Source organism: Lissotriton vulgaris, chromosome 5, assembly GCF_964263255.1.
Source record: "Lissotriton vulgaris chromosome 5, aLisVul1.2, whole genome shotgun sequence".
In the NCBI taxonomy this organism is placed as follows: domain Eukaryota; kingdom Metazoa; phylum Chordata; class Amphibia; order Caudata; family Salamandridae; genus Lissotriton; species Lissotriton vulgaris.
Window position 1 is genome coordinate 895,650,817 of NC_141693.1, and position 25,193 is coordinate 895,676,009.

Consider the following 25,193-nt stretch of genomic DNA (forward strand, 5'->3'; position numbering starts at 1 on the left):
CGTAATGATGTTCTTACAACTTACCATCGCTGATAAGAAGAGGCGAATGTAGTACCTTTGCCCCAGCCCTCCACTGGAGACGACAGACTGTGCGGGCCTAAGCAGCCTAAGGAGCCCAAGGAGACCTGGAAATGTACATGGGACCCCACCCCACCCAGAAGTGGTTGGTGAGACAGTAATGTGAAGGAACTGTTTGACCTGTGTACATTATGTTACAAGTGATTCCATTGATGTGATGCCACGTACAGATGCTTTTGAATTAAAGCACCAGAAAAAGAAAAATGCAATAAAGATATTTTTTTTTAAAAAGTGGCTCCCACTGGACATTAGATGTACCATCACACAGGCCCTAAATACAAGCAGATTGGACTACGGCAATGTACTCTATGCTGGCATCCCAACTCATCTTCTTTACAGACTTCACACCATCCAAATCGCCACCACCTACTCGTCCTGAACCATCTGCTCCAATCCCACAACACACCACTCCTCAGAGGGCTCTACGAGCTCCCCATCTAAAAGTGCTGCCAGTTCAAACTTCTCAAACATGCATTCAAGTCACAACTCAACATGGTACCCGCATACCTCAATAACTGGCTTCATTTCTAGCAACCCCCCAGGCAACTTTGCTCAGCATCTCTCTCACTTTCGCAGACACCTCACATCAACAGAGGCACAACGGGGGGGTCTAACCTTGTTCTACTAAGCCGTCAAATGCTCATACAGCCTCCCCCAACACATCAGGGCCGCCTCTTCACTTCTTGAATTCTGCAATAAGCTGAAAACCTGGCTTTGCAATTTGTTTTCTTGCTGGACCATCGAGACTGCCTTTACTTAGGCCATGCATCACCACATGCTTACTCTCACATATTCAGCACCTGGATAACCTCATGGGTGACAAACAATGCTCTACAAATCCACCTTAGATTGCAAAAGTTTAGAAAGTATTTGCAGAAATGTGTAATTGCACAACATGTCAAATATTTTGAATTTTTTTATTTCACAGATAGTTACTATACAGAGTACACATATTTGAACACATTCGCGTACAGAACTTATCACTAAAAGAGCTTATGAGAATAAACACTGTCCATCACTTTACATGTGGATACATATAAATAGTCAATTATAAATAGCTGTTTGGTCTTTCCTATAATTAGTTTCCGGTTCACAAATAATACACATCGCAGAAAACTATAGTGCTTCCTTATGTACAATAACTTAACATGAACAAAAATGAAGCAAGGTTTGAAAGATCTCTAGTGCCTACAGTTGGGGAGAAGGTTCTTTGGCAAATTAGGTTTCTTTCTGTGCTGCCCGCTTGGTTTTGCTGCTGCCTAGAAAGTGGAAGTAAAGGTGAAGTCCATCAACGGGGTGTACAATGGGGACAGTCTGCATTTTAGGAAAGCTGGCAGTAGCCAGTTCCCACCTGGCAGTGGTTACCAGTTCAATGGCAAGTAATTTGAGGATGACCTGTGCTAGCTCCTTGCCAATGCAGCTTCTGGCACCGCCTCCAAAAGGGATGTAATTGAAGCGTCCTGCTCTGCCCTCATCTCTGTCTGAACCAAATCGGTCTGGGTCGAACATTTCGGGGTTCTGGAAAACTGGTGCAGTCTCGTGGGTGTCTCGTATACTGTACATCACGCTCCAGCCTTTTGGGACCTGATAACCCTACAGGAGAAAAATATGAATGAGTAACATGTACGCATGTATGCATAAACAGCAATCATATACATAATAGCATCATGTGGCGTGTATATCATTCCACGATAGGCATTAAAACAATAGCATCCTCTCTATAATATCAGGTTTATAAGTCGAATGTTAAGTGAAGATGTTCAGAAAATAATTTTAAACCAAATCTTTGGGTCCCCTGAGGATCAGATATAACAGGACGTATGAAGGTTTTCTTCAGTGAACATGGGCTTTAAGTACTTGGGCAGAGCTTTGTGGGCAGAACTAGATTAAATATTCAGCGGTTTTCACCTTCTCGTCACACTGAAAGTGGGGGTTTTCACATCATGTAGTCCTCTGAGCTGCAACAGGAAGCTGGGCAAATGTGAATTTTGGCCACATACTCAAACATCTATTCCTTCTAATATGCATTGAATAAAAAGTACCTAACATGATCATGGTTCTTATAATTTTGTAGCTAAAAGAAGTGGTCTCTGAGTTCAGCTTGGCAACGAATAATGTCACTGTAAATACTCAAGATTGGTATTACAGCCCCAATGCTAGGTCGCTGACGCAGAGCACAGTATTGTTGGATGCAAGTACACCCCAGCTTTAGAAGCATACTAATTGCCTGGGAAGGCCTCTTTCCAAAAGGTATTAATAACCGGCAAGTAAAATCATATGCTCTCCTGTTCCCCTATTTACATCGTGGACTATTTTCTTTCACTAAACAAAATGTGTCATTTTTGTTTTTGAACGTTTTGCCACAAGCATTTGATTACTAGATTCTTTGTTGTGTGTAATTGTTAACTAAGCTCTGCAATATCCTTTTCATTAGAATAACTAAACACACCTTCTGCTCCTTTGTACTCTTCTGTCCTTCACAATTCCTGCAAAGTTAGAAAAGTGCCACTTCATGACTGGCTTGGGAAATATTTGAAAGCAATTTAAAGTTTGACTACTGGGATTAGTACACCCTCCTTATGTCTGGGACCATCCGTGTTTCCCAAGCCTGCAAACTTTACCCTTAAGTTCTATTCTTTTAAATTGAGCTAAGAAGAACTGAGGGGCATATTACCAAGCAATAGCGATAATTATCGCTATTGCTTGGTTAGAAACAAAAATTTACCGCAGAGCTGCGGCGATTTTTATCGCAGATAAACCTTGGTATTACCAAGGTTTATCGCAAAGGCGATAAAAATCTGCCGCAATGCATGAATATCGCTGAAAAGTCAGCGATATTCATGCATTACCGAGCTAATGCTCTTAGCCATGTTATCCACCTCCCAATGGATAACATGGCTAAGAACTGCTCAGGGCAGGTGTTAGCTTTTGGAGATATTCGCGCTTAGCGCGAATATCTCCAATAGTTGGTAATAGGAGATAGCGATGTTAGAGACTGTTTCCAGTCGCTAACATCTTGGCACGCCCACTTTGCATGTCATTAGTGATAAATATCACTGACATGCAAAGTGGGGCCCGAGATGGTCGCTATCTCATACTAGCTGTCGCTAACTGGTGTTAGGGACAGCTAGGTAATAGGGAGATAATTTTATCTCCACTTTCTTGGCTTTTAAAGCCAAAAAAGCGGAGATAAACCCCCTTGATAATATGCTGTTTGTCAGCTCCGTTTGTTAATTAATGCATAATTGAGAGCCCATATTTCTAGCGGATTCTCCCAATTTAAGATTTTTCTCATCTACTGTGCCTGTTTCACTCCTAATTTCTGGCTTCGACCTGTATGTGTGAATGTGGGTGGCCGTTAGTTGTACTTACCATGTTGACAGGGCTTGTTAATTAAACCGAAGCCCCATGAGTAGAAAGCACCATTACCGTCACTGATGGCAACACTAATATGGCTGTGACTCCGCGTATACATTGTGAGGATCTGTTGACACCCATGCCATCGCCTGCTGTAGTTACCACCCCGCGAGGGAGGAAAAATATCCTATGTAATATAAGGTCCCTATCAAAACACACGGTGGAGGTATGGGATATGATATCCTCTAGTCAACCGGAGCTGTGTTTTCTTACTGAAACATGGCTCAAACCACATTGCACACCGGCCATCACCCTTGCAATTCCATGTAACTACAAATTACTGCGACTGGACCGCCCTATAAAAATTGGTGGCGGAATCGCTGTAGCACACAAAGATGAAATAAAAGCAACAATCTTAGAAGCGTTTTGTTCCCTTGACATAGAAATCCTGATTTTTAAGATACAGTCCTCTAAGGAAAACTATAAAGGTGCCCTAGTTTACAGGCCACCTGGCACCTACAAAAATTTCTCCAACGTTTTAATTGAATTACTTGCCCCACATATACATAATGATGGGGAGTTCACATTAGTTGGAGATTTTAACGTCCATGGTGAGAAACTTGACTGCAATGATGCTCAATCACTGATAACAGACCTATCAATGCTAGGTCTGACATTAAAGAACAAAGGACCCACGCATCAGGCTGGTCATACCTTGGACTTAGTTTTTTCGAATGTTCACGCGATTTCATGCCCGCCTGCCACTCAGGTGAGCTGGACCGATCATTTCGTTGTGGAATTTACAACCCCCCCCCAGGCGCATAAACCCACGCACCACAGCACACTACCTTGCATCCGTAGACAGTGGCACAAAGTCACTAAATCCACTTTTAAAGATAATTTTAACCCTCCCACAATACGACATTTAAATGACACTGAAGCAGCTCTCAAGAAAGTTGATGATGAAATCAGGAAAACTATAGACAGAATTGCTCCATTAAAACTTTTTAAATCCAAGCCAATTAGGAAGCAAGAAGTCTGGTTCTCCGATGAACTAAGAACTCTCAAACAAGGTGCCAGGAAATTAGAGAAAATTTGGAGAACATCCCATCTTCTAGGAGACAAAGAAAAATATTGGAGCGCTCTATCCTCCTATCATAAAGCAATTCGTTGCGCGCGTAAAGCACATATTGCTACCCAAATACAAGAAGCTGGGAACTCCCCTCGAGTTCTTTTTCAAATAGTACAGACATTTGCTAAACCAACAGCATGTGAAGCTCCTGATACTTCGTCCCAACAGTTGTGTGATGAGATTTCATGTTTCTTCACCAACAAAATAGATAAAATCTACGATAAGATTTTATATACTAATCAGGCTTCAACTATTACTCCGGTGAACCCATTACCTACCCTCCCTGACTCTACACCAGACTCACAATCTCTGGATATCTTTCCCCCTGTTTCATCTCAAGAAATATCGCGACTTATAAAACAAATCAAAAGTGGCAGCCCAGAGGATGCTATACCAGCCAGACTAATACCCACTTTGGATGAACACCTTAGCCTACTGATCACAGAACTAGTGAACCTTTCACTCATCTCAGGCACTGTCCCCAAAGAATGGAAGCGAGCTCTTGTCAGACCTTTGAGGAAGAACACCGCCCTACCATGGTCTGACTTGACAAATTTAAGACCCATCTCTCTGCTTCCTTTCTTGGGGAAAGTCACAGAAAAATATGTCAATCAACATCTATCTAGACATATTGAACAAGTTCATGCCTTGGATGAGTCCCAATCTGGATTCCGCCCCAAATACAGTACTGAATCCACCTTGCTGTCTGTTACTGATGATCTCCATGCCTACCAGGACAAGGGCCTATCAGTCATCTTGGTTCTATTAGATCTATCGGCAGCGTTCGACACCGTATCTCATTCCATCTTAATTCAACGGTTGTCGAGCGCTGGCCTTAAGAACAAAGCCCTGGAATGGCTAAAGAGTTTCTTAGCTGATCGTACCCAGAGAGTCACCATGGGCACATATCGCTCGGCGGAAATTGAGATTTCTAAGGGGGTGCCACAGGGCTCATGTCTGAGCCCTACACTCTTCAATATCTACGTGGCCCCCCTGGCAGGAGTGCTGCGTAGATACGGATTTGTCCCCGTATCCTACGCAGATGACACTCAACTCCTGTTTCCCTTCAAATCTCTTTCCGCCGAAGTTAAGAACTCTTTTTCAGCTGGCATGAAAGCAGTAGCACATTGGATGTCCTCCAACTACCTCCAATGCAATGTCAGCAAGACAGAGATCATGCTGTTTGGAGAAGCTAAGATACTCTGGACTCCGGATTGGTGGCCTGCTGAGCTGGGGGCTGTCCCTGAACCCAAGAAGATTGTGAAGAACTTGGGCATTCGACTGGACCAAGACCTGTCTCTTAAACAGCATACCAGTTACATAGCAGGGATATGCTTCCACACCATCGGCCTGCTTCGCAAGGTCTTCCCGCTTCTACCTAACTCAGTGAGGAAAACCTTGGTGCAAGCACTTGTACTGAGTCGGATAGACTACTGCAATGGTCTGTTAATCTCAGCCAATGAAGGAGTGCTAGACAAATTGCAGGTCATCCAGAACACGGCAGCTCGCCTTGTTCTGAATGCTCCTCCGAGAACTCCCTCCAAACCCCTTCTTGAGCAACTGCATTGGCTCCCAGTCAGACAAAGGGCCAAATTTAAAATTTGCTGTTTAATCCACAAGTGTCTGAACGGACAGGGACCTACTTATCTCGAACGGAGATTTGTTTCTTATGTCCCAGCGCGGTCCCTCAGATCTAGTACCAACTCTTTACTTGTGGTCCCCCAGGTCAAAAAGGCCAGGCATGGAGGTAGAGCTCTATCCACTCTAGGACCAAAGATGTGGAACAAACTGCCTCTGACCTTACGACAATGTAATGAACATTTAACATTTCGTAAGCAACTAAAAACCATTTTATTCAAAAATCAAATCTAAACATCTCTCAGTATATCAATAAGTTCGTGGAGTTACCGGTCAAAAGCGCAGAGATACGCCTGATGGAGTGATTCTAGCGCTATACAAAACCATAAATAAATAAATAAATAAATAGTACGGATGGAGACCACCAATGTCAGGCGATAACAAATGTTTGCGTATTTGCACCCTCGTATCATGGCACGAATGAGAAGAGCACAATGGGTCCACCTCCTACAGGCCTGACCCTCATTTTTCACCAAGGTTTATTGACACTGATCAAATCAAATCAAATCGAGCTTTATTCGGTTGTAGAGAAAAACATCCATAAAAGCACAGTATATTTACATATAGATAAAAGGAATTACAATTAAAAAAGATGTAACAAAAGTCATAAAATATCATAATAATAACAGAATTTTATTAGCAGCATTGAGTTTTCTCAATATTCAGTTCCTCCAATAAAAAAAGCAGTTTTAACTCCTAACATGAAAGCTACGACAGATGGAGTAAAAAATGCGGTATACCTACACAGATAATCAATACAATAAACTTAAACTACCGACGAATTAAAACAGAGAATATAAGAATTCAATCAACCAACATTGGTGCAAAAACGCAGCGAATTAGGGGTATTAAACCGGCATTTTTAGTCGGGAGAGGTGCGACCCAATTTTACTCCAAGTTCTGCCTGTGCTTAATCAGCAGTTTCAAAAAATTTGCTATGGATTTGGCAAAAGGTTCAGTATCTAGAAATTGAAGGGCGAGAAATGCTGGGCGACACCTACGTAGGCCCATGACTTTTAAAATGGGAATAAGCCACTGCTTCCTCGGATCCTGATAGAATTTACAAAACATTATTGTATGGATCGTTGTTTGGGAAGAAATGTCATCGCAAGGGCAAGGTTGAGGAGATTTTTCCCAGGTGTTCGTTTTGGGAAAAGTGACCAGATGGTGAAAAATGTTTAGTTTGAGCCTAGTTAACAATAATCTTTCGTAGCCCGAAAGATTAAAAGTTAAATAGGGCTGGACCGTCATTGATGTTTGAATTCGTAGTGAGTGTTGCACAGTGACTTTAGAGACCTCACTAGACAGTCGTAGAGATTCTAGGTGAGCCAAGCAAGCCTTTTTAAATTGCTTCCTTGTGATTGCAGCAATTAAAATAGGGGAAGAGTAATACTGAAGCATTCCCAGGTCGCTAAGGAATTTCCTGATATAGGCAATCCAGGCGGTCTTATGTGCCTCATCGAGAGAGATACAGTCTTCTATGAATCCCCGGCAGAGAGTGGTTTCACTAGACAACCATATGCGGTGCCACAAAAGTAGAGGTTCAATCCTTATCAGGTCTGTTATGTAGGACAAACCCAATTCCAAGTGACATGCATAGGTCGACGTACCCTGCGGGAGAGCCAGAAGAAATCTTAGGAAACCGTTCTCTACCGTTTCACCTCCTCGACCTTGGCGAATCGCCACACACCCGCCCCGTATTGACACTGAAACAGAAAGACACTGCCTAGCTGTTGCTAGAATCGGTTTTACGCAAAAATGAAGAAGATTTTGGAAATGGAATCAATTTAAAGTGATTACTAACTCACAGCATGGGGTGGTGGACTGCCCTTTTAGGTGGAGCCTAGGCAGCGTTTGCACTGTCTCTTTGAGACATGTTGTATACATTTTGTGAGCTTACATTCCGTCCATTGCCTTTTATTTTTGAGTTTGATTGTCCTTTAAAAAGGTCTGCTTACTAGTGGTTAATCTTTCCTCTTTGTCCCTCCTTGTTGTCAGTTGTTTCCTGCCACAGAGCAGCCCCTAACTACTGGTATCTTTTCACTTTGATGCTTATGTGTGCATGTCTGCGCACTATTTTCTTTGTTTCCTGCTAAGCTTTGTCAAAGCTTTCCTTTTGATGGGTTCCTCATGGAAGTTTAAAGGCATTGTGACTCTACTTTGTATTTTTTTCGTTACGTCATTATGTGAGCGTGTGTTTGCAAAGTGTTTTAAAAAAGTTTTGTTTCCTTTCGATCACCATCTCTGTGAAACTGCCTTCCACCACCTCTCCTCCTCCCATACCCTCCCCAATCCCTGTTTCATCTCCCACCCTGTCCCTGTTCCACCCGTCCTCGTGTCTGTTTATTCTCCCCCTTCCGCTTAAGCCCTTTTACTTGCAAAGAGCATATGCCTCCCCTCCCTGGCAAGTGGCAGACATTTCAGGGCCAGCATATATGGCTGGCTTTCTTCCCTTCGCCAAGCGGAGGCTTCCTCACAGGCAGGAACTGGCAGAGCTTGATTTATATTTAATGGCTGGCGCATCACGGAGAAATGCGGCCACACCTCAACCTTGTGCTGGCCCTGCATCATGTGCTGCCTGCCCCCTGGCATCCGAGAATTATGCTTCTCATTTTTTTTACTCTCCTCATGTTCTTGGCACTGTCTCACAAACCCATTCCCACGTTCCGATCCTGCAGCTCCTCTTCCCAGACAATAACATCTCTCTTTGACTCATGAGCAACAGGAGGAACATGGCTGTACATGAGGCCACTTCAGTGACATACATGGAAATAAACTGTTCTGCAAACTACAGAACTAGTGGAGATCACTAATAAAGCTCATAGACATAGTAACCTCACCAGAGTATGGCTGCATTCAATTTTATGGCATTGATCAAGCATTGTGCTGGTAAAAGCCTAAAAAATCTTGTGCTCCTATTTTTTATTCATAGGGCTTGCTGCCACAGATCAGCAGTTTCGTATCACTTGTGGAAACAAGGGGTGCTCGCTCATAACCCCTCCAAGGCAGCATACCTGCCAAGCTGTCATGTGGACTAGTTCAGCCAGTATTTTTAGCTAACACTTTAGAGACCTCACTAGACAGTCGTAGAGATTCTAGGTGAGCCAAGCAAGCCTTTTTAAATTGCTTCCTTGGGATTGCAGCAATTAAAATAGGGGAAGAGTAATACTGAAGCATTCCCAGGTCGCTAAGGAATTTCCTGATATAGGCAATCCAGGCGGTCTTATGTGCCTCATCGAGAGAGATACAGTCTTCTATGAATCCCCGGCAGAGAGTGGTTTCACTAGACAACCATATGCGGTGCCACAAAAGTAGAGGTTCAATCCTTATCAGGTCTGTTATGTAGGACAAACCCAATTCCAAGTGACATGCATAGGTCGACGTACCCTGCGGGAGAGCCAGAAGAAATCTTAGGAAACCGTTCTCTACCGTTTCACCTCCTCGACCTTGGCGAATCGCCACACACCCGCCCCGTATTGACACTGAAACAGAAAGACACTGCCTAGCTGTTGCTAGAATCGGTTTTACGCAAAAATGAAGAAGATTTTGGAAATGGAATCAATTTAAAGTGATTACTAACTCACAGCATGGGGTGGTGGACTGCCCTTTTAGGTGGAGCCTAGGCAGCGTTTGCACTGTCTCTTTGAGACATGTTGTATACATTTTGTGAGCTTACATTCCGTCCATTGCTTTTTATTTTTGAGTTTGATTGTCCTTTAAAAAGGTCTGCTTACTAGTGGTTAATCTTTCCTCTTTGTCCCTCCTTGTTGTCAGTTGTTTCCTGCCACAGAGCAGCCCCTAACTACTGGTATCTTTTCACTTTGATGCTTATGTGTGCATGTCTGCGCACTATTTTCTTTGTTTCCTGCTAGTCTTTGTCAAAGCTTTCCTTTTGATGGGTTCCTCATGGAAGTTTAAAGGCATTGTGACTCTACTTTGTATTTTTTTCGTTACGTCATTATGTGAGCGTGTGTTTGCAAAGTGTTTTAAAAAAGTTTTGTTTCCTTTCGATCACCATCTCTGTGAAACTGCCTTCCACCACCTCTCCTCCTCCCATACCCTCCCCAATCCCTGTTTCATCTCCCACCCTGTCCCTGTTCCACCCGTCCTCGTGTCTGTTTATTCTCCCCCTTCCGCTTAAGCCCTTTTACTTGCAAAGAGCATATGCCTCCCCTCCCTGGCAAGTGGCAGACATTTCAGGGCCAGCATATATGGCTGGCTTTCTTCCCTTCGCCAAGCAGAGGCTTCCTCACAGGCAGGAACTGGCAGAGCTTGATTTATATTTAATGGCTGGCGCATCATGGAGAAATGCGGCCACACCTCAACCTTGTGCTGGCCCTGCATCATGTGCTGCCTGCCCCCTGGCATCCGAGAATTATGCTTCTCATTTTTTTTACTCTCCTCATGTTCTTGGCACTGTCTCACAAACCCATTCCCACGTTCCGATCCTGCAGCTCCTCTTCCCAGACAATAACATCTCTCTTTGACTCATGAGCAACAGGAGGAACATGGCTGTACATGAGGCCACTTCAGTGACACACATGGAAATAAACTGTTCTGCAAACTACAGAACTAGTGGAGATCACTAATAAAGCTCATAGACATAGTAACCTCACCAGAGTATGGCTGCATTCAATTTTATGGCATTGATCAAGCATTGTGCTGGTAAAAGCCTAAAAAATCTTGTGCTCCTATTTTTTATTCATAGGGCTTGCTGCCACAGATCAGCAGTTTCGTATCACTTGTGGAAACAAGGGGTGCTCGCTCATAACCCCTCCAAGGCAGCATACCTGCCAAGCTGTCATGTGGACTAGTTCAGCCAGTATTTTTAGCTAACACTCAGCATACTGGGCGTACCTAGGACAAGCAAACCAAAACTACAAGTCCCCTCAGAATCCAAATGTTCTTTTGGCTAAAAAGTCAAGACTATTCGATGGTGTCACATAAACTTGTTGCAAGAGGGTGATTACTTACAGTATATATTTAAACTCATTCTGAACCTGGGGGCACAGCTCTGCTATTAGAAAATATTACAAAATCAATTGACAACCGGGCTAAAGTACAAGTTACAGGTGTGTTTCTCCACCTCTCTCACTCCCCGTATTGAGCAATGCATGACAGAAAAAACGATGGCACTATACATTAGTCTCTGGAGCGGAAGCATCGACTCAGCAAATTATCTTTATGCATTTTGTGGCACCAAAAAGCAGTAAGTCATCACACCCGACTAGGACAGACGAGCAACGTCTCCCTCAGATTTGGCATTTGCCCTGACGACTGGAAACGGGCGGAAGTGAAACCCCTCCTCAAGAAGCCTACGGCCGACCCAACAGACATGAAAAACTACCGGCCCATCTCTCTCCTCCTCCTTCGCGGCCAAAGTCACTGAGAGACTCGTGAACGCCCAGCTGACCACCTTCATTGAGGAGAACTCTATCCTAGACTCCTCCTAGTCTGGATTCGGCAGCAACCACAGCACCGAGACCGCCCTCCTTGCCGCTACTGACGACATCCGCATACTACTAGACCAGAGACACACTGCGGCCCTCATCCTTCTAGGCCTCTCCGCGGCCTTCGACACCGTCTAACATCGCACGCTCACAGCCAGACTTCATGACGTGGGGATACAAGGAGCTGCCCTCGACAGGATCCAATCCTTCCTCTCCGGCAGAACCCAAAGGAATCGACTCCTTCCCTTCCTCTACGTACCCACGGAAATCAACTGCGGAGTACCTCAGAGATCATCACTCAGCCCCAAGCTCTTGAACATCTACATGGCCCCCCTCGCCTTCATCGTCAGACAGCATGGCCTTTGCATCGTGTACTACGCCGACACACCCAGCTCATCGTCTCACTCACTAAGAATCCCGAAGAGTTCAAGTTCGGGCATTTGTATAGCGCACTGCTCACCCAGAGGGTCTCAAGGCGCTTGGGGAAGGGGTTCATTATTTGTCGAATAGCCAGGTTTTGAGATCTTTTCTGAAGGAGATGTGGTTTTGAGTAAGGCGGAGGTGAGTGGGGAGTGAGTTCCACGTCTTGGCGGCAAGGAAGGAGAAGGATCTGCCGTCCATGGTGGATTTTCGGATGCGCGGGACAGCGGCAACGGCTTGATTGGACGATCTTAGTTGGCGGGTGGGTTTGTAGAAGGACAGGCGAGTGTTGAGGCATTCGGGTCCTAGATTGTAGAGGGCCTTGTGTGCGTGGGTGAGAAGGCGGAATGTAATTCTTTTGTTGACGGGAAGCCAGTGGAGGTCTCTTAGGTGTTCGGTGATGTGATCTTGGCGAGGGAGGTCTAATATGAGTCTCGCTGATGCGTTCTGGATGCGTTGGAGTTTTTTCTATAATTTTGCTGTGATTCCGGCGTATAGTGTGTTACCATAATCCAGTCGACTCGTGACCAGTGCGTGGGTGACAGTCTTTCTTGTCTCGAGGGGGATCCAACGGAAGATCTTTTTGAGAATGCGAAGTACGTTGAAGCAAGAGGATGAGACTGCGTTGACTTGTCTGGACATTGAGAGAGAGGAGTCTAGGATGAAGCCAAGGTTGCGTGCCTGGTCTGTGGGTGTGGGTGCTGAGCCCAGAGCGGAAGGCCACCAAGAGTCGTCGCAAGCAGAGGGGGAAGATCCTAGGATGAGCACTTCCGTTTTGTCTGAGTTGAGTTTTAGGCGGCTGTGTTTCATCCATTCGGCTACTTCTTTCATGCCTTCGTGAAGATTGGTTTTGGCGGTGTTAGGGTCTTTGGTGAGGAAGAGGATTAACTGGGTGTCGTCGGCGTAAGAGATGATGTTGAGGTTGTGTTGACATGCGATGGAGGCAAGTGGCCTCATGTAGACGTTGAAGAGGGTGGGACTGAGTGAAGATCCTTGTGGTACGCCGCAGATGACTTCAGTGGCCTCGGAGTTGAATGGGGGAAGTCGGACTCTGAGTTCTCCCAGCGAGGAACGAGATGATCCAGTCCAAGGCTTTTCCTTGTATTCCGATGTTGCTGAGCCGTTGTATAAGGGTACTGTGGCAGACTGTGTCGAAAGCGGCGGAGAGGTCGAGTAGAATGAGGGCCACTGTTTCACCGTTGTCCAGTAGTGTTCGGATGTCGTCAGTGGCTGCAATGAGGGCAGTTTCGGTGCTGTGTTTGGCTCTGAATCCGGATTGAGAAGGATCAAGGGAGTTGTTGGATTCAAGGAAGGCGGCGAGCTGGCTGTTGACGGCTTTCTCGATGACTTTGGCCGGAAATGGGAGGAGGGATATGGGTCGGTAGTTTTTCAGTTCAGAGGGGTCTGCTGTGGGTTTCTTCAAAAGGGCGCTGAGTTCGGCGTGTTTCCAGCTTTCTGGAAAGATGGCAGAGTTGAACGAGCAGTTGATGATATCACGGAGATGGGGTGCGATGATGGAGTCCGCTTTGTTGAAGATGTGGTGGAGGCAGGGGTCGGTTGGGGAGCCAGAGTGGATTGAGTTCATTAGGCGGATGGTGTCTTCAGTGGTGATTGGGTTCCAGGCGCTAAGGATGTTAGTTGGCGGAGTAGGATCTGAGGGGGGTGGGGAGGGTTGAACGTTGGGAGTGTTCTCGAAGCTGTTGTGGATGTCGGCAATTATGTTGTAGAAGAAGGAGGATAGCGCATCGCAGAGGTCTTGGGAGGGAGTGATGTCGTTGGATGCTGCGGTGGGGTTGGTGAATTCTTTGACAATGTTAAAAAGTTCCTTGCTGTTGTGAGTGTTGTTGTCGAGACGATCCTTGAATGCTGATTTCTTGGCGGAACGAATCAGTTGGTGGTGTTTGCGGGTGGCTGCCTTGAGGGTGGACATGTTGTCTGTGGTCGGGTTTTTTCTCCATGTTTTCTCCAGGGTGCGGCATAATTTCTTGGATTTTTTAAGGTCATCATTGAACCAGGGAGCTTTTTTGCTGGCTGATTTGATCTGGTGCTTTTTCAAGGGTGCTAATTCGTCAGCACTGTGGGTAATCCATTGCTTGAGGTTGGTGGCCGCTTGGTTTGGGTCCAATGAGAGGGTGGGAGGGTTTTGGTTGAGTGATGTGAGGAGTTGGTCGGAAGTGATTTTGTTCCAGTTTCTCCGAAGGATAGGTTTTGGACGGTTGTGGGTCATGGTGGTTTTGTAGCTGAAGTGAACACAGCTGTGGTCCGTCCAGTGGAGGGCTGTGGTGCGATCGAAGGAGATGTGCTTGCTGGAGGTGAAGATAGGGTCGAGCGTGTGTCCGGCTACATGGGTGGGGGTGTCAACAAGTTGTTTGAGTCCGAGATTGGCCAGGTTGTCCAGAAGGGTGATGGTGTTGCTGTCGTGTTTGTTTTCAAGGTGGTAATTGAAGTCTCCTAGAAGAATGTAGTTCTCGGAGGCGAGGGCATGTGGGCTGATGAAGTCTGTGATGTCATCGCTGAATTGAGTGCGGGTGCCTGGAGGCCTGTAGAAGAGGGTGCCTCTAAGTGTGGTCCTAGGGTCGGTGTTGATCTGAAAGTGTAGATGTTCGGCGGTTGTAAGATTATCATCGGAGCTGGTCGTGATTTTGATGGTGTTCTTATGGACGATGGCGATGCCTCCTCCTGTTTGGTTGGAGCGGTCTTTGCGGGTAATCTTGTAAGCGTCCGGTATGGCTATGGCGATGTCGGGTGCTGATGATGTGTTCATCCATGTTTCTGTCAGGAAGGCGATGTCCGGTGACGCAGTGTCGAGAAGGTCCCAGAGTTCCGTTGCGTGTCTGTGTACCGAGCGGGTGTTGACCAGGATGCACTTCAGGCGGTTAGAGTTGGGGCTGTGTATGGAGGAAGTGGGTTTGGTGAGGGTCCTGATGCAGTTGAACTTGCAGGAGAGGCAGGCGAATGGGCCGTGGGTACGTCCTGGGGTAGCTTCACAGCATTGAGGAGTGCGTCCGAGGTTGAGCGCGAGAAGAGTAGCGGCATCATAGGTGGATCTAGTGGGCTGGGTACGGTGGGGACCAGGGGGTCTGGCGCTGGGCGCGGTCCAGGCGCGAACGGGCGTAGACGGGCTTTCCTTTGGCGCACCTTCGGCGCGCATGGGGCGCGAACGCTGCGCGTTATCGCTGCGCGAAAATGCATCTGACATAAGCGGATCGTAGAGGGGGAGGGGCGAGGGAGGAGCAGCTGGGAGGCAGGAGTGGGGCGGAGATCAGGGCAGGGAGGCACAAACAACAACAAGAAGAAGACACAAAATGGCAGTCAGCCCAAAATCGAAAACGGGTTGGGGCACACTATGAGCATAAAAACGCTATCACTAAGTCAGTGGAACCGGCACAAGGCACAATCAGGCACAAAAATTAAATGCACAGGCAGCACAATTAATCAGAGCGTAGCAGCGCGTTTTGGCAGACTAGCGCCGCGATATTATGCTAATGAGCGCTCGTGAAATCGGCAGAGCAGCTCAAAACAGTAGAGCAATTAATTAAGGCGATCTGTCACAACGAGCAATGCAGTATTATTCAATGCAGGCAGAAATCTGGCAGGCTTGTGGGCGCTACGATACCAAACACAGTCTCGCAGGGCAGGGAGTAGCGTGGAGGAGCGACCGCATCCGATGGAATCAGGACGGTCACGGAGGTCGATTGGTAGAGCGCAGCCTGACCAACAGTGGGAGGGAGGAGCAGCTGGGAGGCGGGAGCGGGGCGGAGATCAGGGCAGGGAGGCACAAACAACAACAAGAAGAAGACACAAAATTGCAGTCAGCCCAAAATCGAAAACGGGTTGGGGCACACTATGAGCATAAAAACGCTATCACTAAGTCAGTGGAACCGGCACAAGGCACAATCAGGCACAAAAATTCAATGCACAGGCAGCACAATTAATCAGAGCGTAGCAGCACGTTTTGGCAGACTAGCGCCGCGATATTATGCTAATGGGCGCTCGTGAAATCGGCAGAGCAGCTCAAAACAGTAGAGGAATTAATTAAGGCGATCTGGCACAACGAGCAATGCAGTATTATTCAATGCAGGCAGAAGTCTGGCAGGCGTGTGGGCGCTACGATACCAAACACAGTCTCGCAGGGCAGGGAGTAGCGTGGAGGAAGGAATGAAGAACGTGGCAGGCTGGATGAAGGACAGCTGCTTGAAGCTCAACTCAGAGAAGACAGATGTCCTCATCCTCGGACCCTGCACCTCCACCTAGGACAACACCTGGTGGCCCTCTGCCCTCTACAACCCACCGAACCCTACAGACCACACTCGGAACCTCAGCATCATCCTTGACTCCTCACTCTCCATTAACTGCCAGATCAACGCAGTCGCCTCCTCTAGCTTCAACTGCCTTCGCATCCTCTGTAAGATCTTCAAATGGATCCCCCCCCGACTGCAGAAGGACCGTCACCCACGCACTCATAACCAGCAGACTGGACTATGGCAAAGCCCTCTACGCCGGAATCAATAGAACTCAAACCATCCAGAACGCTGCAGCCAGACTCGTCATCGGGACACCGTGTCATAAGCACATGACCCAACACCTAGGAGGCCTCCACTGGCTCCCCATTGAGAAGAAGGTCACCTTAAAACTCCTCACCCACGCCTACAAATCCCTCAACAACATCGGACCCAAATACCTCAATGAGAGAATATCCTTCCATGTACCCAAGAGGAACCTCCGCTCCGCTGACCTCGCCCTGGCAGATGTTCCCCGCATCCGCAGAATCAGAACCGGTGGGAGAGCTTTCTCCTACATCACGGCCAGAACCTGGAACAAGCTCCCTGTGAACATCAGATACTTCCCGACCCTGCACAAGTTCAGGAAGAGCCTCAAGACCTGGCTGTTCAACTGATCCGGAGCCGCTTCCCCCTCCCCCTTCCCCTCCAGCGCCTTGAGACACTCAAGGGCGAGTAGCATGCTTTACAACCCCTGATTGATTGATAAGTGGCCACGTACCCCGCCAATTCCATGCTACCAACATCGGGTTCCTTATCCTGTGTGACGCTTGTCACACAGGGTTTTGTGACTAAGACCACAAAGCTGGCAATGCCCCCACTTCATCTGCCTCTGACATTTTTTTGTGGCACTGGATGCAGACACTGTAGACAGATTTGGCTCCTGCACTCATACTAGTGTAGTGTTCAGTTTTGCCCATCATGGCATTTCAAGGCCCACCAACAATAAATGCTCCTTCCAGCTCCTCCCAGCTCCCCCATCTTTGGCTCGCAGATACAATTCGATACTTCCCTGAGTCACTTTAGCAAGGCACACCCTTCCTCCTGAATATCTGACTGTAAACCTTTCACTACATTACGAACTGCATCTTTCACTATGTTTATGTTTGCACCAAGAGGCTGGGCACTGACAAAGCTAATAGGTATTTCTCTGTTTTCATGATGAAGATATGCATTGTCAGCTCGGTGTAGCCGCTAGAATAATTACTCCTGCACAATTGGTATCATGTGCTCACAGCATACATAAATAACACTCTAAATAGTGTATCGTGAGCTCAGGGCAGTCAGACAGAGACTGTGAACAATGCATTATTCATAGGGTGCTCTTGGTGCGGTCAGGGATTGGCCACACACACTGGAATAGCGCACTTTAACACACACTGTAAAAAACACAGTGTGTAGTAATTGTATAACTCTTCAACCCCTGGCGGCACAGCACCCAGGATAATCTGCTGCATAGTTACACACTTACAATGTTCAAAAGCTGAGACATATTGGCTATGCCAATGCTTGCTTTAGATTTGGAGTAGAAAAGCATTTCCTCTAGCTTTCACACAATTGATCCAGGGTCTAAAAGCCTACGTAGTTACATATAAGAAAACTAGAGGGATCCTGTAAAAGATCAGATCTTAGATGTTATGCATATTGGTTTAAAAACAATAAATTTTAACTACTGGAAACAGTGGGATATAAATGCTCCTGGGACAAGGTTCATTTTTCAGGTCTGAAGCATTTTGGATTCTTTACCATCTAGAAATTGCTTTTTATTAAGAGAAGAAATTGTATTTATTTATTTCTGTATTTGATTTGTTAAATAGAGCTCATAATGCACAAAAGACTGACATATTGCTTTAATAAAAAAATAAAAGGCACAAGGTGGTACAAATATAAATTCGGAGACAGAGATCTTCACAGCGAAAATTGCACAAATGATACAGCCAAGAACTGTTGTCTTGCAATCAAAAAGAGAGAGAGGAACTAGAACAGCTAGTTCGTTTCCCCTGGGGTGAAATGAATAAACAACAAGAACTAGCTATTAGGGTAGTGTTTGCGTACTATGTGTTTAGTATGGGAAACCATTTGGTTTGTTAGGAAGGTCCTCACCCACCAGCCTAGTTGGTGGCATGCTTCATCATCGGGCCCCACCCGAGGTACAGAGTGCGCCTCAGGTGTGCTGCGACGCCAGGCTACTGCGGAGCGGGTTTTTGGAACGTGAGTGTGCTGTGCTGATGTGCTGCATGAGGTTTAAAATGCTGTCCTTGGGGTCCCAAAGCAGTAAGTTTATTGGTGGGCCCCAGTCAGAAAATAAAAACAAAGGCTAAGGACGTGTAGGGGTAGACTTATGGTCTACCACGTCCAGTGTGGTCGACTAGTTTCAGCCAGGCCTTCTATTTAAACTGGCTTTCATCAGGACCTTTTATGTGTGGGTGTATTTACAGGGATATATATGATTCAGTACCCTGAATGTGTGGCACACACTAAGGTGCTCTATGTGTGAGAGGTGTTAGGATCCATAGGATCCCTCGGCCGGACGACAGGTGTTTCAGCGGGTCAGGAGACCATAGCAAAGTGCATGGAGTCCCGACCTACCGGCAGGAGACCCTGGGAGTTTGTCCCCTGTAGATAGGAGTACGAACTGAGAGGAAACACCTCTCACACATAGAGCACCTTAGCGTGTGCCACACATTCAGGGTACTGAATCATACATATATCCCTGTAAATACCAAAGATAAGTAACTTGTTCAACTGATGGATACTTCTAGCTGCAGATTCCTTACCTTAGAATAGATACCCATACAATACTTCTCTGGAGTTGGGCCAGCGGGATGGATTAGACTGGAAAGTCCTCTAGGACCGGAAGGGCCAAGTAACCGTCATACTGGCTGTCCAGGCAGTAGTACTTTGTAACTTGTAACCAACTAAGACGGCCACAATAAATGACTGTCTGACACTAGAGTGTCTGGCACCTCAGAGGTTTGTTAAGAAAACCCTCACACACCAACCTGGTGGTGTCATACTTAATCATCGGGTCCCAGATGAGTAGCCGAATGCTACCCAGCTGTGCTGCGACACTTGTTTACAGTAGAGCGGGTTGAGGTGTAAGGGAATGTGATTAAGTGAGTGTAAATGTAAAAATACCTCCAGGATTCTACCTGTTAATTTCTTTCTGGTGATCCGGGGTGTGTTTAAAAGCAAGAGAGAGGATAATAAGCTGGGGATACTATGTGAAGCCTGATATTACCCTATGAAGGTCGACATGTTTCAGCCCACTTGAAAATATATTGGGGCTTTCTTCAGGACCTCTCAAATAAAGGGAGTGACATGTAAAGTGAGTGGTAAAAATAGCTACCACGTGTTAAAGCATTTTTAGTACTCGCGCTAAGGAGTACTGTATATGCAGGAAAGACTGACCGTGTGTGGGTCCTCGCATTTTGGTAAATAAAGTAATTGTATTTGGGGTTCTCACATCTGGTCCTGGGGGGGGGGCTCTTTTAAGTCACATATTGGTGCGAAGGTCTCGTCCGCGGTTTCACCTATTTTAGTATCCTCATGTTGCTGCCTGACAGATATCCAGCAAAATCATAAGGAGGGACAGGGGGCTAAAAAAAGGTGCAGCACACAAGGAGAACTGAGAAGCAAGTAGGTGTGCTGTTCCTATTGAAAGGTAGGTCAGTAAATTCTAGAGTGGTCAGGTCCGAGGGACACTCGAGCACCTGCAGAGCAACGGGTAGGTCACACGCAGGCTGTGGCGATCCGGAACCGCGGGACAACACTTTGCACAACTCCGCTCATGCTCATTGGAGCATTGCCCCTTGTATCTAGCGGTCTGTATATTTGTTGATTACAAAAAAAAAAGGTATACTCTATATCATTTTGCGTGTGGGACAGCAGGGCACAAGACAAGATATGTACCTCAGATTGTTTCATTAGGAGTAGTTTAGTTTTTTTGTTTTTGACAGTCCTGACGAATTGCCTTGATCCTTCACAACTTAAATGGCAAGAAACATGTTAACCACTACCTATACCTTGAGCTAAATTGGACCATTATACCCACCTTGGCCTACACTTGTTTTTAACGGTTTGCAGCCATTATCCCGCATTTTTTATCACGCGGACTTTCAGTCCGCATACCCTTATCCCGCAAGGTCATTGACCTCGCATACCATTATCCTGAATTTTTTCAAAACGCATGTGCATTTATCGCGCATGCCTTTACAACAAATTACGTTTTAAAGGCATGTATGGTAAATGCATTTGCGTTGTGAAAACCACGATGACGAGAGAGGTAAGTGGGTTAGTGATTTTGTAGTGTAGTGTTGTGTAGTGTAGTGTAGAGTTGTGGTGGTCGTTTAGTGTAGGGTCGTGCTGGGGGAAGTGTTATAGGGTTTAGGGTTGTGTTGTAGTGTTTGCGTAGTGTAGGGTCATGCTGGGTGTAGTGTTTTAGGGTTTAGGGTAGTGTTGTAGTGTTTGTGTATTGTAGGGTCATGCTGGGGGTAGTGTTTTAGGGTTTAGGGTAGTGTTGTAGTGTTTGCGTAGTGTAGGGTTATGCTGGTGGTAGTGTTTTAGGGTTTAGGGTAGTGTTGTAGTGTTTGCGTAGTGTAGGGTCATGCTGGGGGTAGTGTTTTAGGGTTTAGGGTAGTCTTGTAGTGTTTGTGTAGTGTAGGGTCATGCTGGGGGTAGTGTTTTAGGGTTTAGGGTAGTGTTGTAGTGTTTTTGTAGTGTAGGGTCATGCTGGGGGTAGTGTTTTAGGGTTTAGGGTAGTGTTGTAGTGTTTGCGTAGTGTAGGGTCATGCTGGGGGTAGTGGTTTAGGGTTTAGGGTAGTGTAGTAGTGTTTGTGTAGTGTAGGGTCATGCTGGGGGTAGTGTTTTAGGGTTTAGGGTAGTGTTGTAGTGTTTGCGTAATGTAGGGTCATGCTGGGGGTAGTGTTTTGGGGTTTAGGGTAGTGTTGTAGTGTTTGCGTAGTGTAGGGTCATGCTGGGGGTAGTGTTTTAGGGTTTAGGGTAGTGTTGTAGTGTTTGCGTAGTGTAGGGTCATGCTGGGGTGTAGTGTTTTAGGGTTTTGGGTAGTGTTGTAGTGTAGGGTCATGCAGGGGTAGTGTTTTAGGGTTTAGGGTAGTGTTGTAGTGTTTGTGTAGTGTAGGGTCATGCTGGGGTGTAGTGGTTTAGGGTTTAGGGTAGTGTTGTAGTGTTTGTGTAGTGTAGGGTCATGCTGGGGTGTAGTGGTTTAGGGTTTGGGTAGTGTTGTAGTGTAGGGTCATGCTGGGGGTAGTGTTTTAGGGTTTAGGGGGTGTAGTGGTTTAGTGTAGTATTGTAGTGTTTGTGTAGGGTCATGCTGGGGAAGTGTATTAAGGTACTGTTGTAGTGTTTGTGTAGGAAAGTAGAGGTACTTTATGGTAGTGTTGGGGGGTCGTGCTGGGTATTACATTAGAGTGTAGGGTAGTGTAGGGTAGGGTAGTGTACTTTTACTTACCTTTACAACTTTTACAATGAGTATACCTTTAACATGCATGCCTTTTCGTTGTAAAGGCATGCGTGCTAAAGGCATATTCGTTCTAAAAGTTTTAGTTCTTTTATTTTGCGGCCTAATAGTATATGCAGGATTATTTTTGCGGACTGATGGTATGCGGGATTACGTCATATATTCGTTTTTAACATAACCTAGGGTTTAACACATTAAACTTAATCTTCAAATCCCTAAGAGTTATTTTTAATCCTTAGCACTCTACTCACACTCTACTCCCTCACCACCACTCTCACTTCACAAACGGAGTTTGAAAAGAACTCCGGCAAAGAGCCCCCTCGCGGGGCCCATTGGGCATTGCAGTGCCTGCCCAACAAGGAGCTGCCCGATGATGAAGCATGACACCCCTTGGGGTGTGTGCGGGCTTTAGCTCCTGAAGGATCAGATCCCTCGGACCTAACCATTCAGGAATTTACTGACCTACCTTTCAATAGGAACGCCACACCTACTTGCTTTTTATGGCAGATATTCAGGTCAGGAACTCTGCAAGCTAACACAGTAATCGCAGCCTTGGCTCTGACAGAATGAGTTTGCAAGCCTTCAGGAGGTTACTTTTTGATTAATGTGTAGCAGAACTTGATGCAGATCACTATTCACTGTTTCTGCATTGTCTTCCCTTTCTTGGCTTCAAAGTAGCTCACGAAGAGTTGATCATCCACCCAAAACTGTTTTGTGCAGTCAAGGTAGACTGACATTGCACTTTTTGGGTTCAGCCGATGGAGTCTCTCCTCTTCTTTAGAGAGGTAAAGCAGAGCATAATAGGTGGGCAGAGTGACAGACTAGCCTACATGAAAGGGGTTTACCACTTTTGGTAGGAAGAATAATCTAATGTGAAGGACCATTTTGTCTGGATAGATGATACGGTACAGAGGAGGTGCTGATAGTACCAGTAGCTCACTGACCCTCCAGGCAGATACTATCACCACTAAAAAGGACATTTTTTGTGAGAAGCCTGAGCGGGCAGTTAAATAGAGGCTCGAAAGGAGCACACATTAGAAGGGTGCAGGTGAAACGGGTTGGAGACCTTTCAAAAACCTATGTAGAATAGAGGATTTGTACAGGGATGGCTGATCTGGCAACTGCAGAATTGCCAAGATGGCAGAAAAATAGCCTTTCAGTGTGCCAAAGCAGAGCCCTGCTGGGCTAATGTAAGAATGAACAGAACCTGGGAAAGGGGTGCAGAAAGAGGGTCAATCTGTCCGTCTGTACACCATGCCATGAACTTTCTCCAATGGCAGGCATACCGTTTTGGCGAGGGAAGCCTGGCTGCCAAGATAACATTACAGACTTTGGGGGAAGACCAAAAGCTGTCAACTGTCATGGCTCAATCTCCATGCAAGAAGACAGAGTGTTTCCAGGTTTGGGTGCAGAACCCTGCCCTGCTGCTGCAACAGAAGATTCTCCCGAAGAAGCAGCCTCATTGGAAGACCCCTACTCCTGCCCAATAGCTTGTGATACCAGACTCTCCGTGCTCAATCCAGAGCCACAAGAAGGACTTGGCCCCAGTTGTTCCCAACCTTCTTGGAACTCTGGACAAGTATTGTATTGGCGAAAAGGTGTACAGTAGGCCTGAGATCTACTCAAGATGAAAAGTGTCTCTGAGCGAGAGCAGCCGTCGAAACTCCAGTATGCAAAACTGCTGACATTGCACGTTCTAGAATGAAGCAAACAGATCTAACAATGGCTCTCCACTTTCTTGGAAGAGACTTTGTGCCACCTCCACATTGAGACTCCATTCGTGATCCGCTAGATATTGACGGCTGAATTTGTCTGCCCTGGTGTTCAGAGACCCCACCAGTTGCTGTACCACCAGGGATATGCCCTGACATTCCAGCTGTCCAGTGGCACAGTTCCTCTTGACTAAGGATCTACCACCCCGCCCGCCCTGTTTGTTGTAATACCACATGGAGGTGGTGTTGTCCATGAATACCTGAACCAGCTTTCCACTGTTTGAAGGAAGAAAGGCCTTCCATGCCATCTGGATTGATCAGAGCTCCAACAGGTTGATGTAGAGTTTTGATTCTGCTGGAGACCAGAGCCTCTGATCTCTACCTCTCCTAGATGGCCACACCAGTCCAAAATTACGCTTCTCTTACTACAGTTAGCTCTTGTTGGGGGAGAGAGAGGTGTCTGCCACTGACTGAATCATGATTCTTTAGCTATCAATGTAGGCCCTTTGCAGTTCCCTAGAGACCTGGACCATGTCAGAGAGAGTCCCCTGATGCTGTGCCCACTGGAACTTCGAGTCCTACTGCAGAGCCTTCATATACCAAATGGCATGCATCACAAGAAGGATGCAGGAGGCCATGAGACCCAACAGCCTCAAAGTCAGTCTTACTGAAATCCAGGATAGAGGCCGAAACATCAGTATAATAGCCTGAATATCCTGGACTCGCTACTCTGGAGGATAGCCCAAAACTGCACTGTTTCCAGAACAGCTCCGATGAAAGGGAGCATCTGAGAAGGAGTCAGGTGTGACCTCAGCATGTGAATAGTGAACCCATCAAGCGCAGATGGTTTGCCGCAGTCTGAAAGTGGAAGACGACTGCCTGGGGCGAGCCGGCCTTCAACAGCCAATCATGGAGATAGGGAAAGACTGGAATTCCTGACCTCAGCAGATGAGCTACAACCACTGCCGTCACTTTTGTGAACACCTGAGGGGTGCTGGTAAAGCCAAAGGAAAGCACAGAAAACTGAAAGTGCTTTTGGCTGACCGTGAACCACAGATAAAATCTGTGAACAGGCAGGACAGGGATGGGAAAATAAGCATCCTGTAAGTCTAGCAATACCATCCAGTCTCCAGGGTCCAAGGCAGACAGGTCTTGGGCAAATGTGAATATACTGAATTTCTCCTTTTTCAGAAAGAGATTGAGAAGGCGCAGCTCTAGGAAAGGACGATGGCCTCCATCCTTCTTCGCCATCAGAAAGTGGCGGGAATAACAACCACACCCTACTTCTGATGTTACCACCTTCTCTATAGCTCCCTTGGCCAAGAGAGCTAACACCTCCTGACAGAGCAAGGAGAGGTGGTCCTCCATCAACTTGTCATAAGTAAATGGCATGGGGTGGTCACAAAGGGGAGAGTGTAGGTCTGTGCGGTCTGTGGGAACCATGTCATCGCCTCTGAAAAGATTGTTTAGTTTGCTGGCCAAGGTGGCTGGGTGTGTAAAGATGCAGTTGGAAGCCCATCCCCTGGCCACGAAAAGGGCAGAAGGTGGACTGGGGTTGGCAAGGGGCCATGGAAAGGCCCAAGGCCCTGGCCATAGATCCTTAAAGCTCTCTAGTGCTAAGTCAGCCTTCTCTCCAAACAAATGAGA

General features: G+C 46.5%; 1 protein-coding gene across 1 annotated transcript in view; it reads right to left on the minus strand.

The window, feature by feature from the left end:
* Positions 1 to 977: 977 nt before the first annotated feature.
* CYP26C1 (cytochrome P450 family 26 subfamily C member 1) overlaps positions 978 to 25,193 on the minus strand; it is a 118,897-nt gene continuing 94,681 nt past the window's right edge. Inside the window, exon 6 of the mRNA XM_086920232.1 lies at positions 978 to 1,671. Coding sequence (XP_086776358.1) covers positions 1,297 to 1,671 — 375 coding nt within the window. The 3' untranslated portion in view covers positions 978 to 1,296. The remainder of the gene's footprint in view (positions 1,672 to 25,193) is intronic.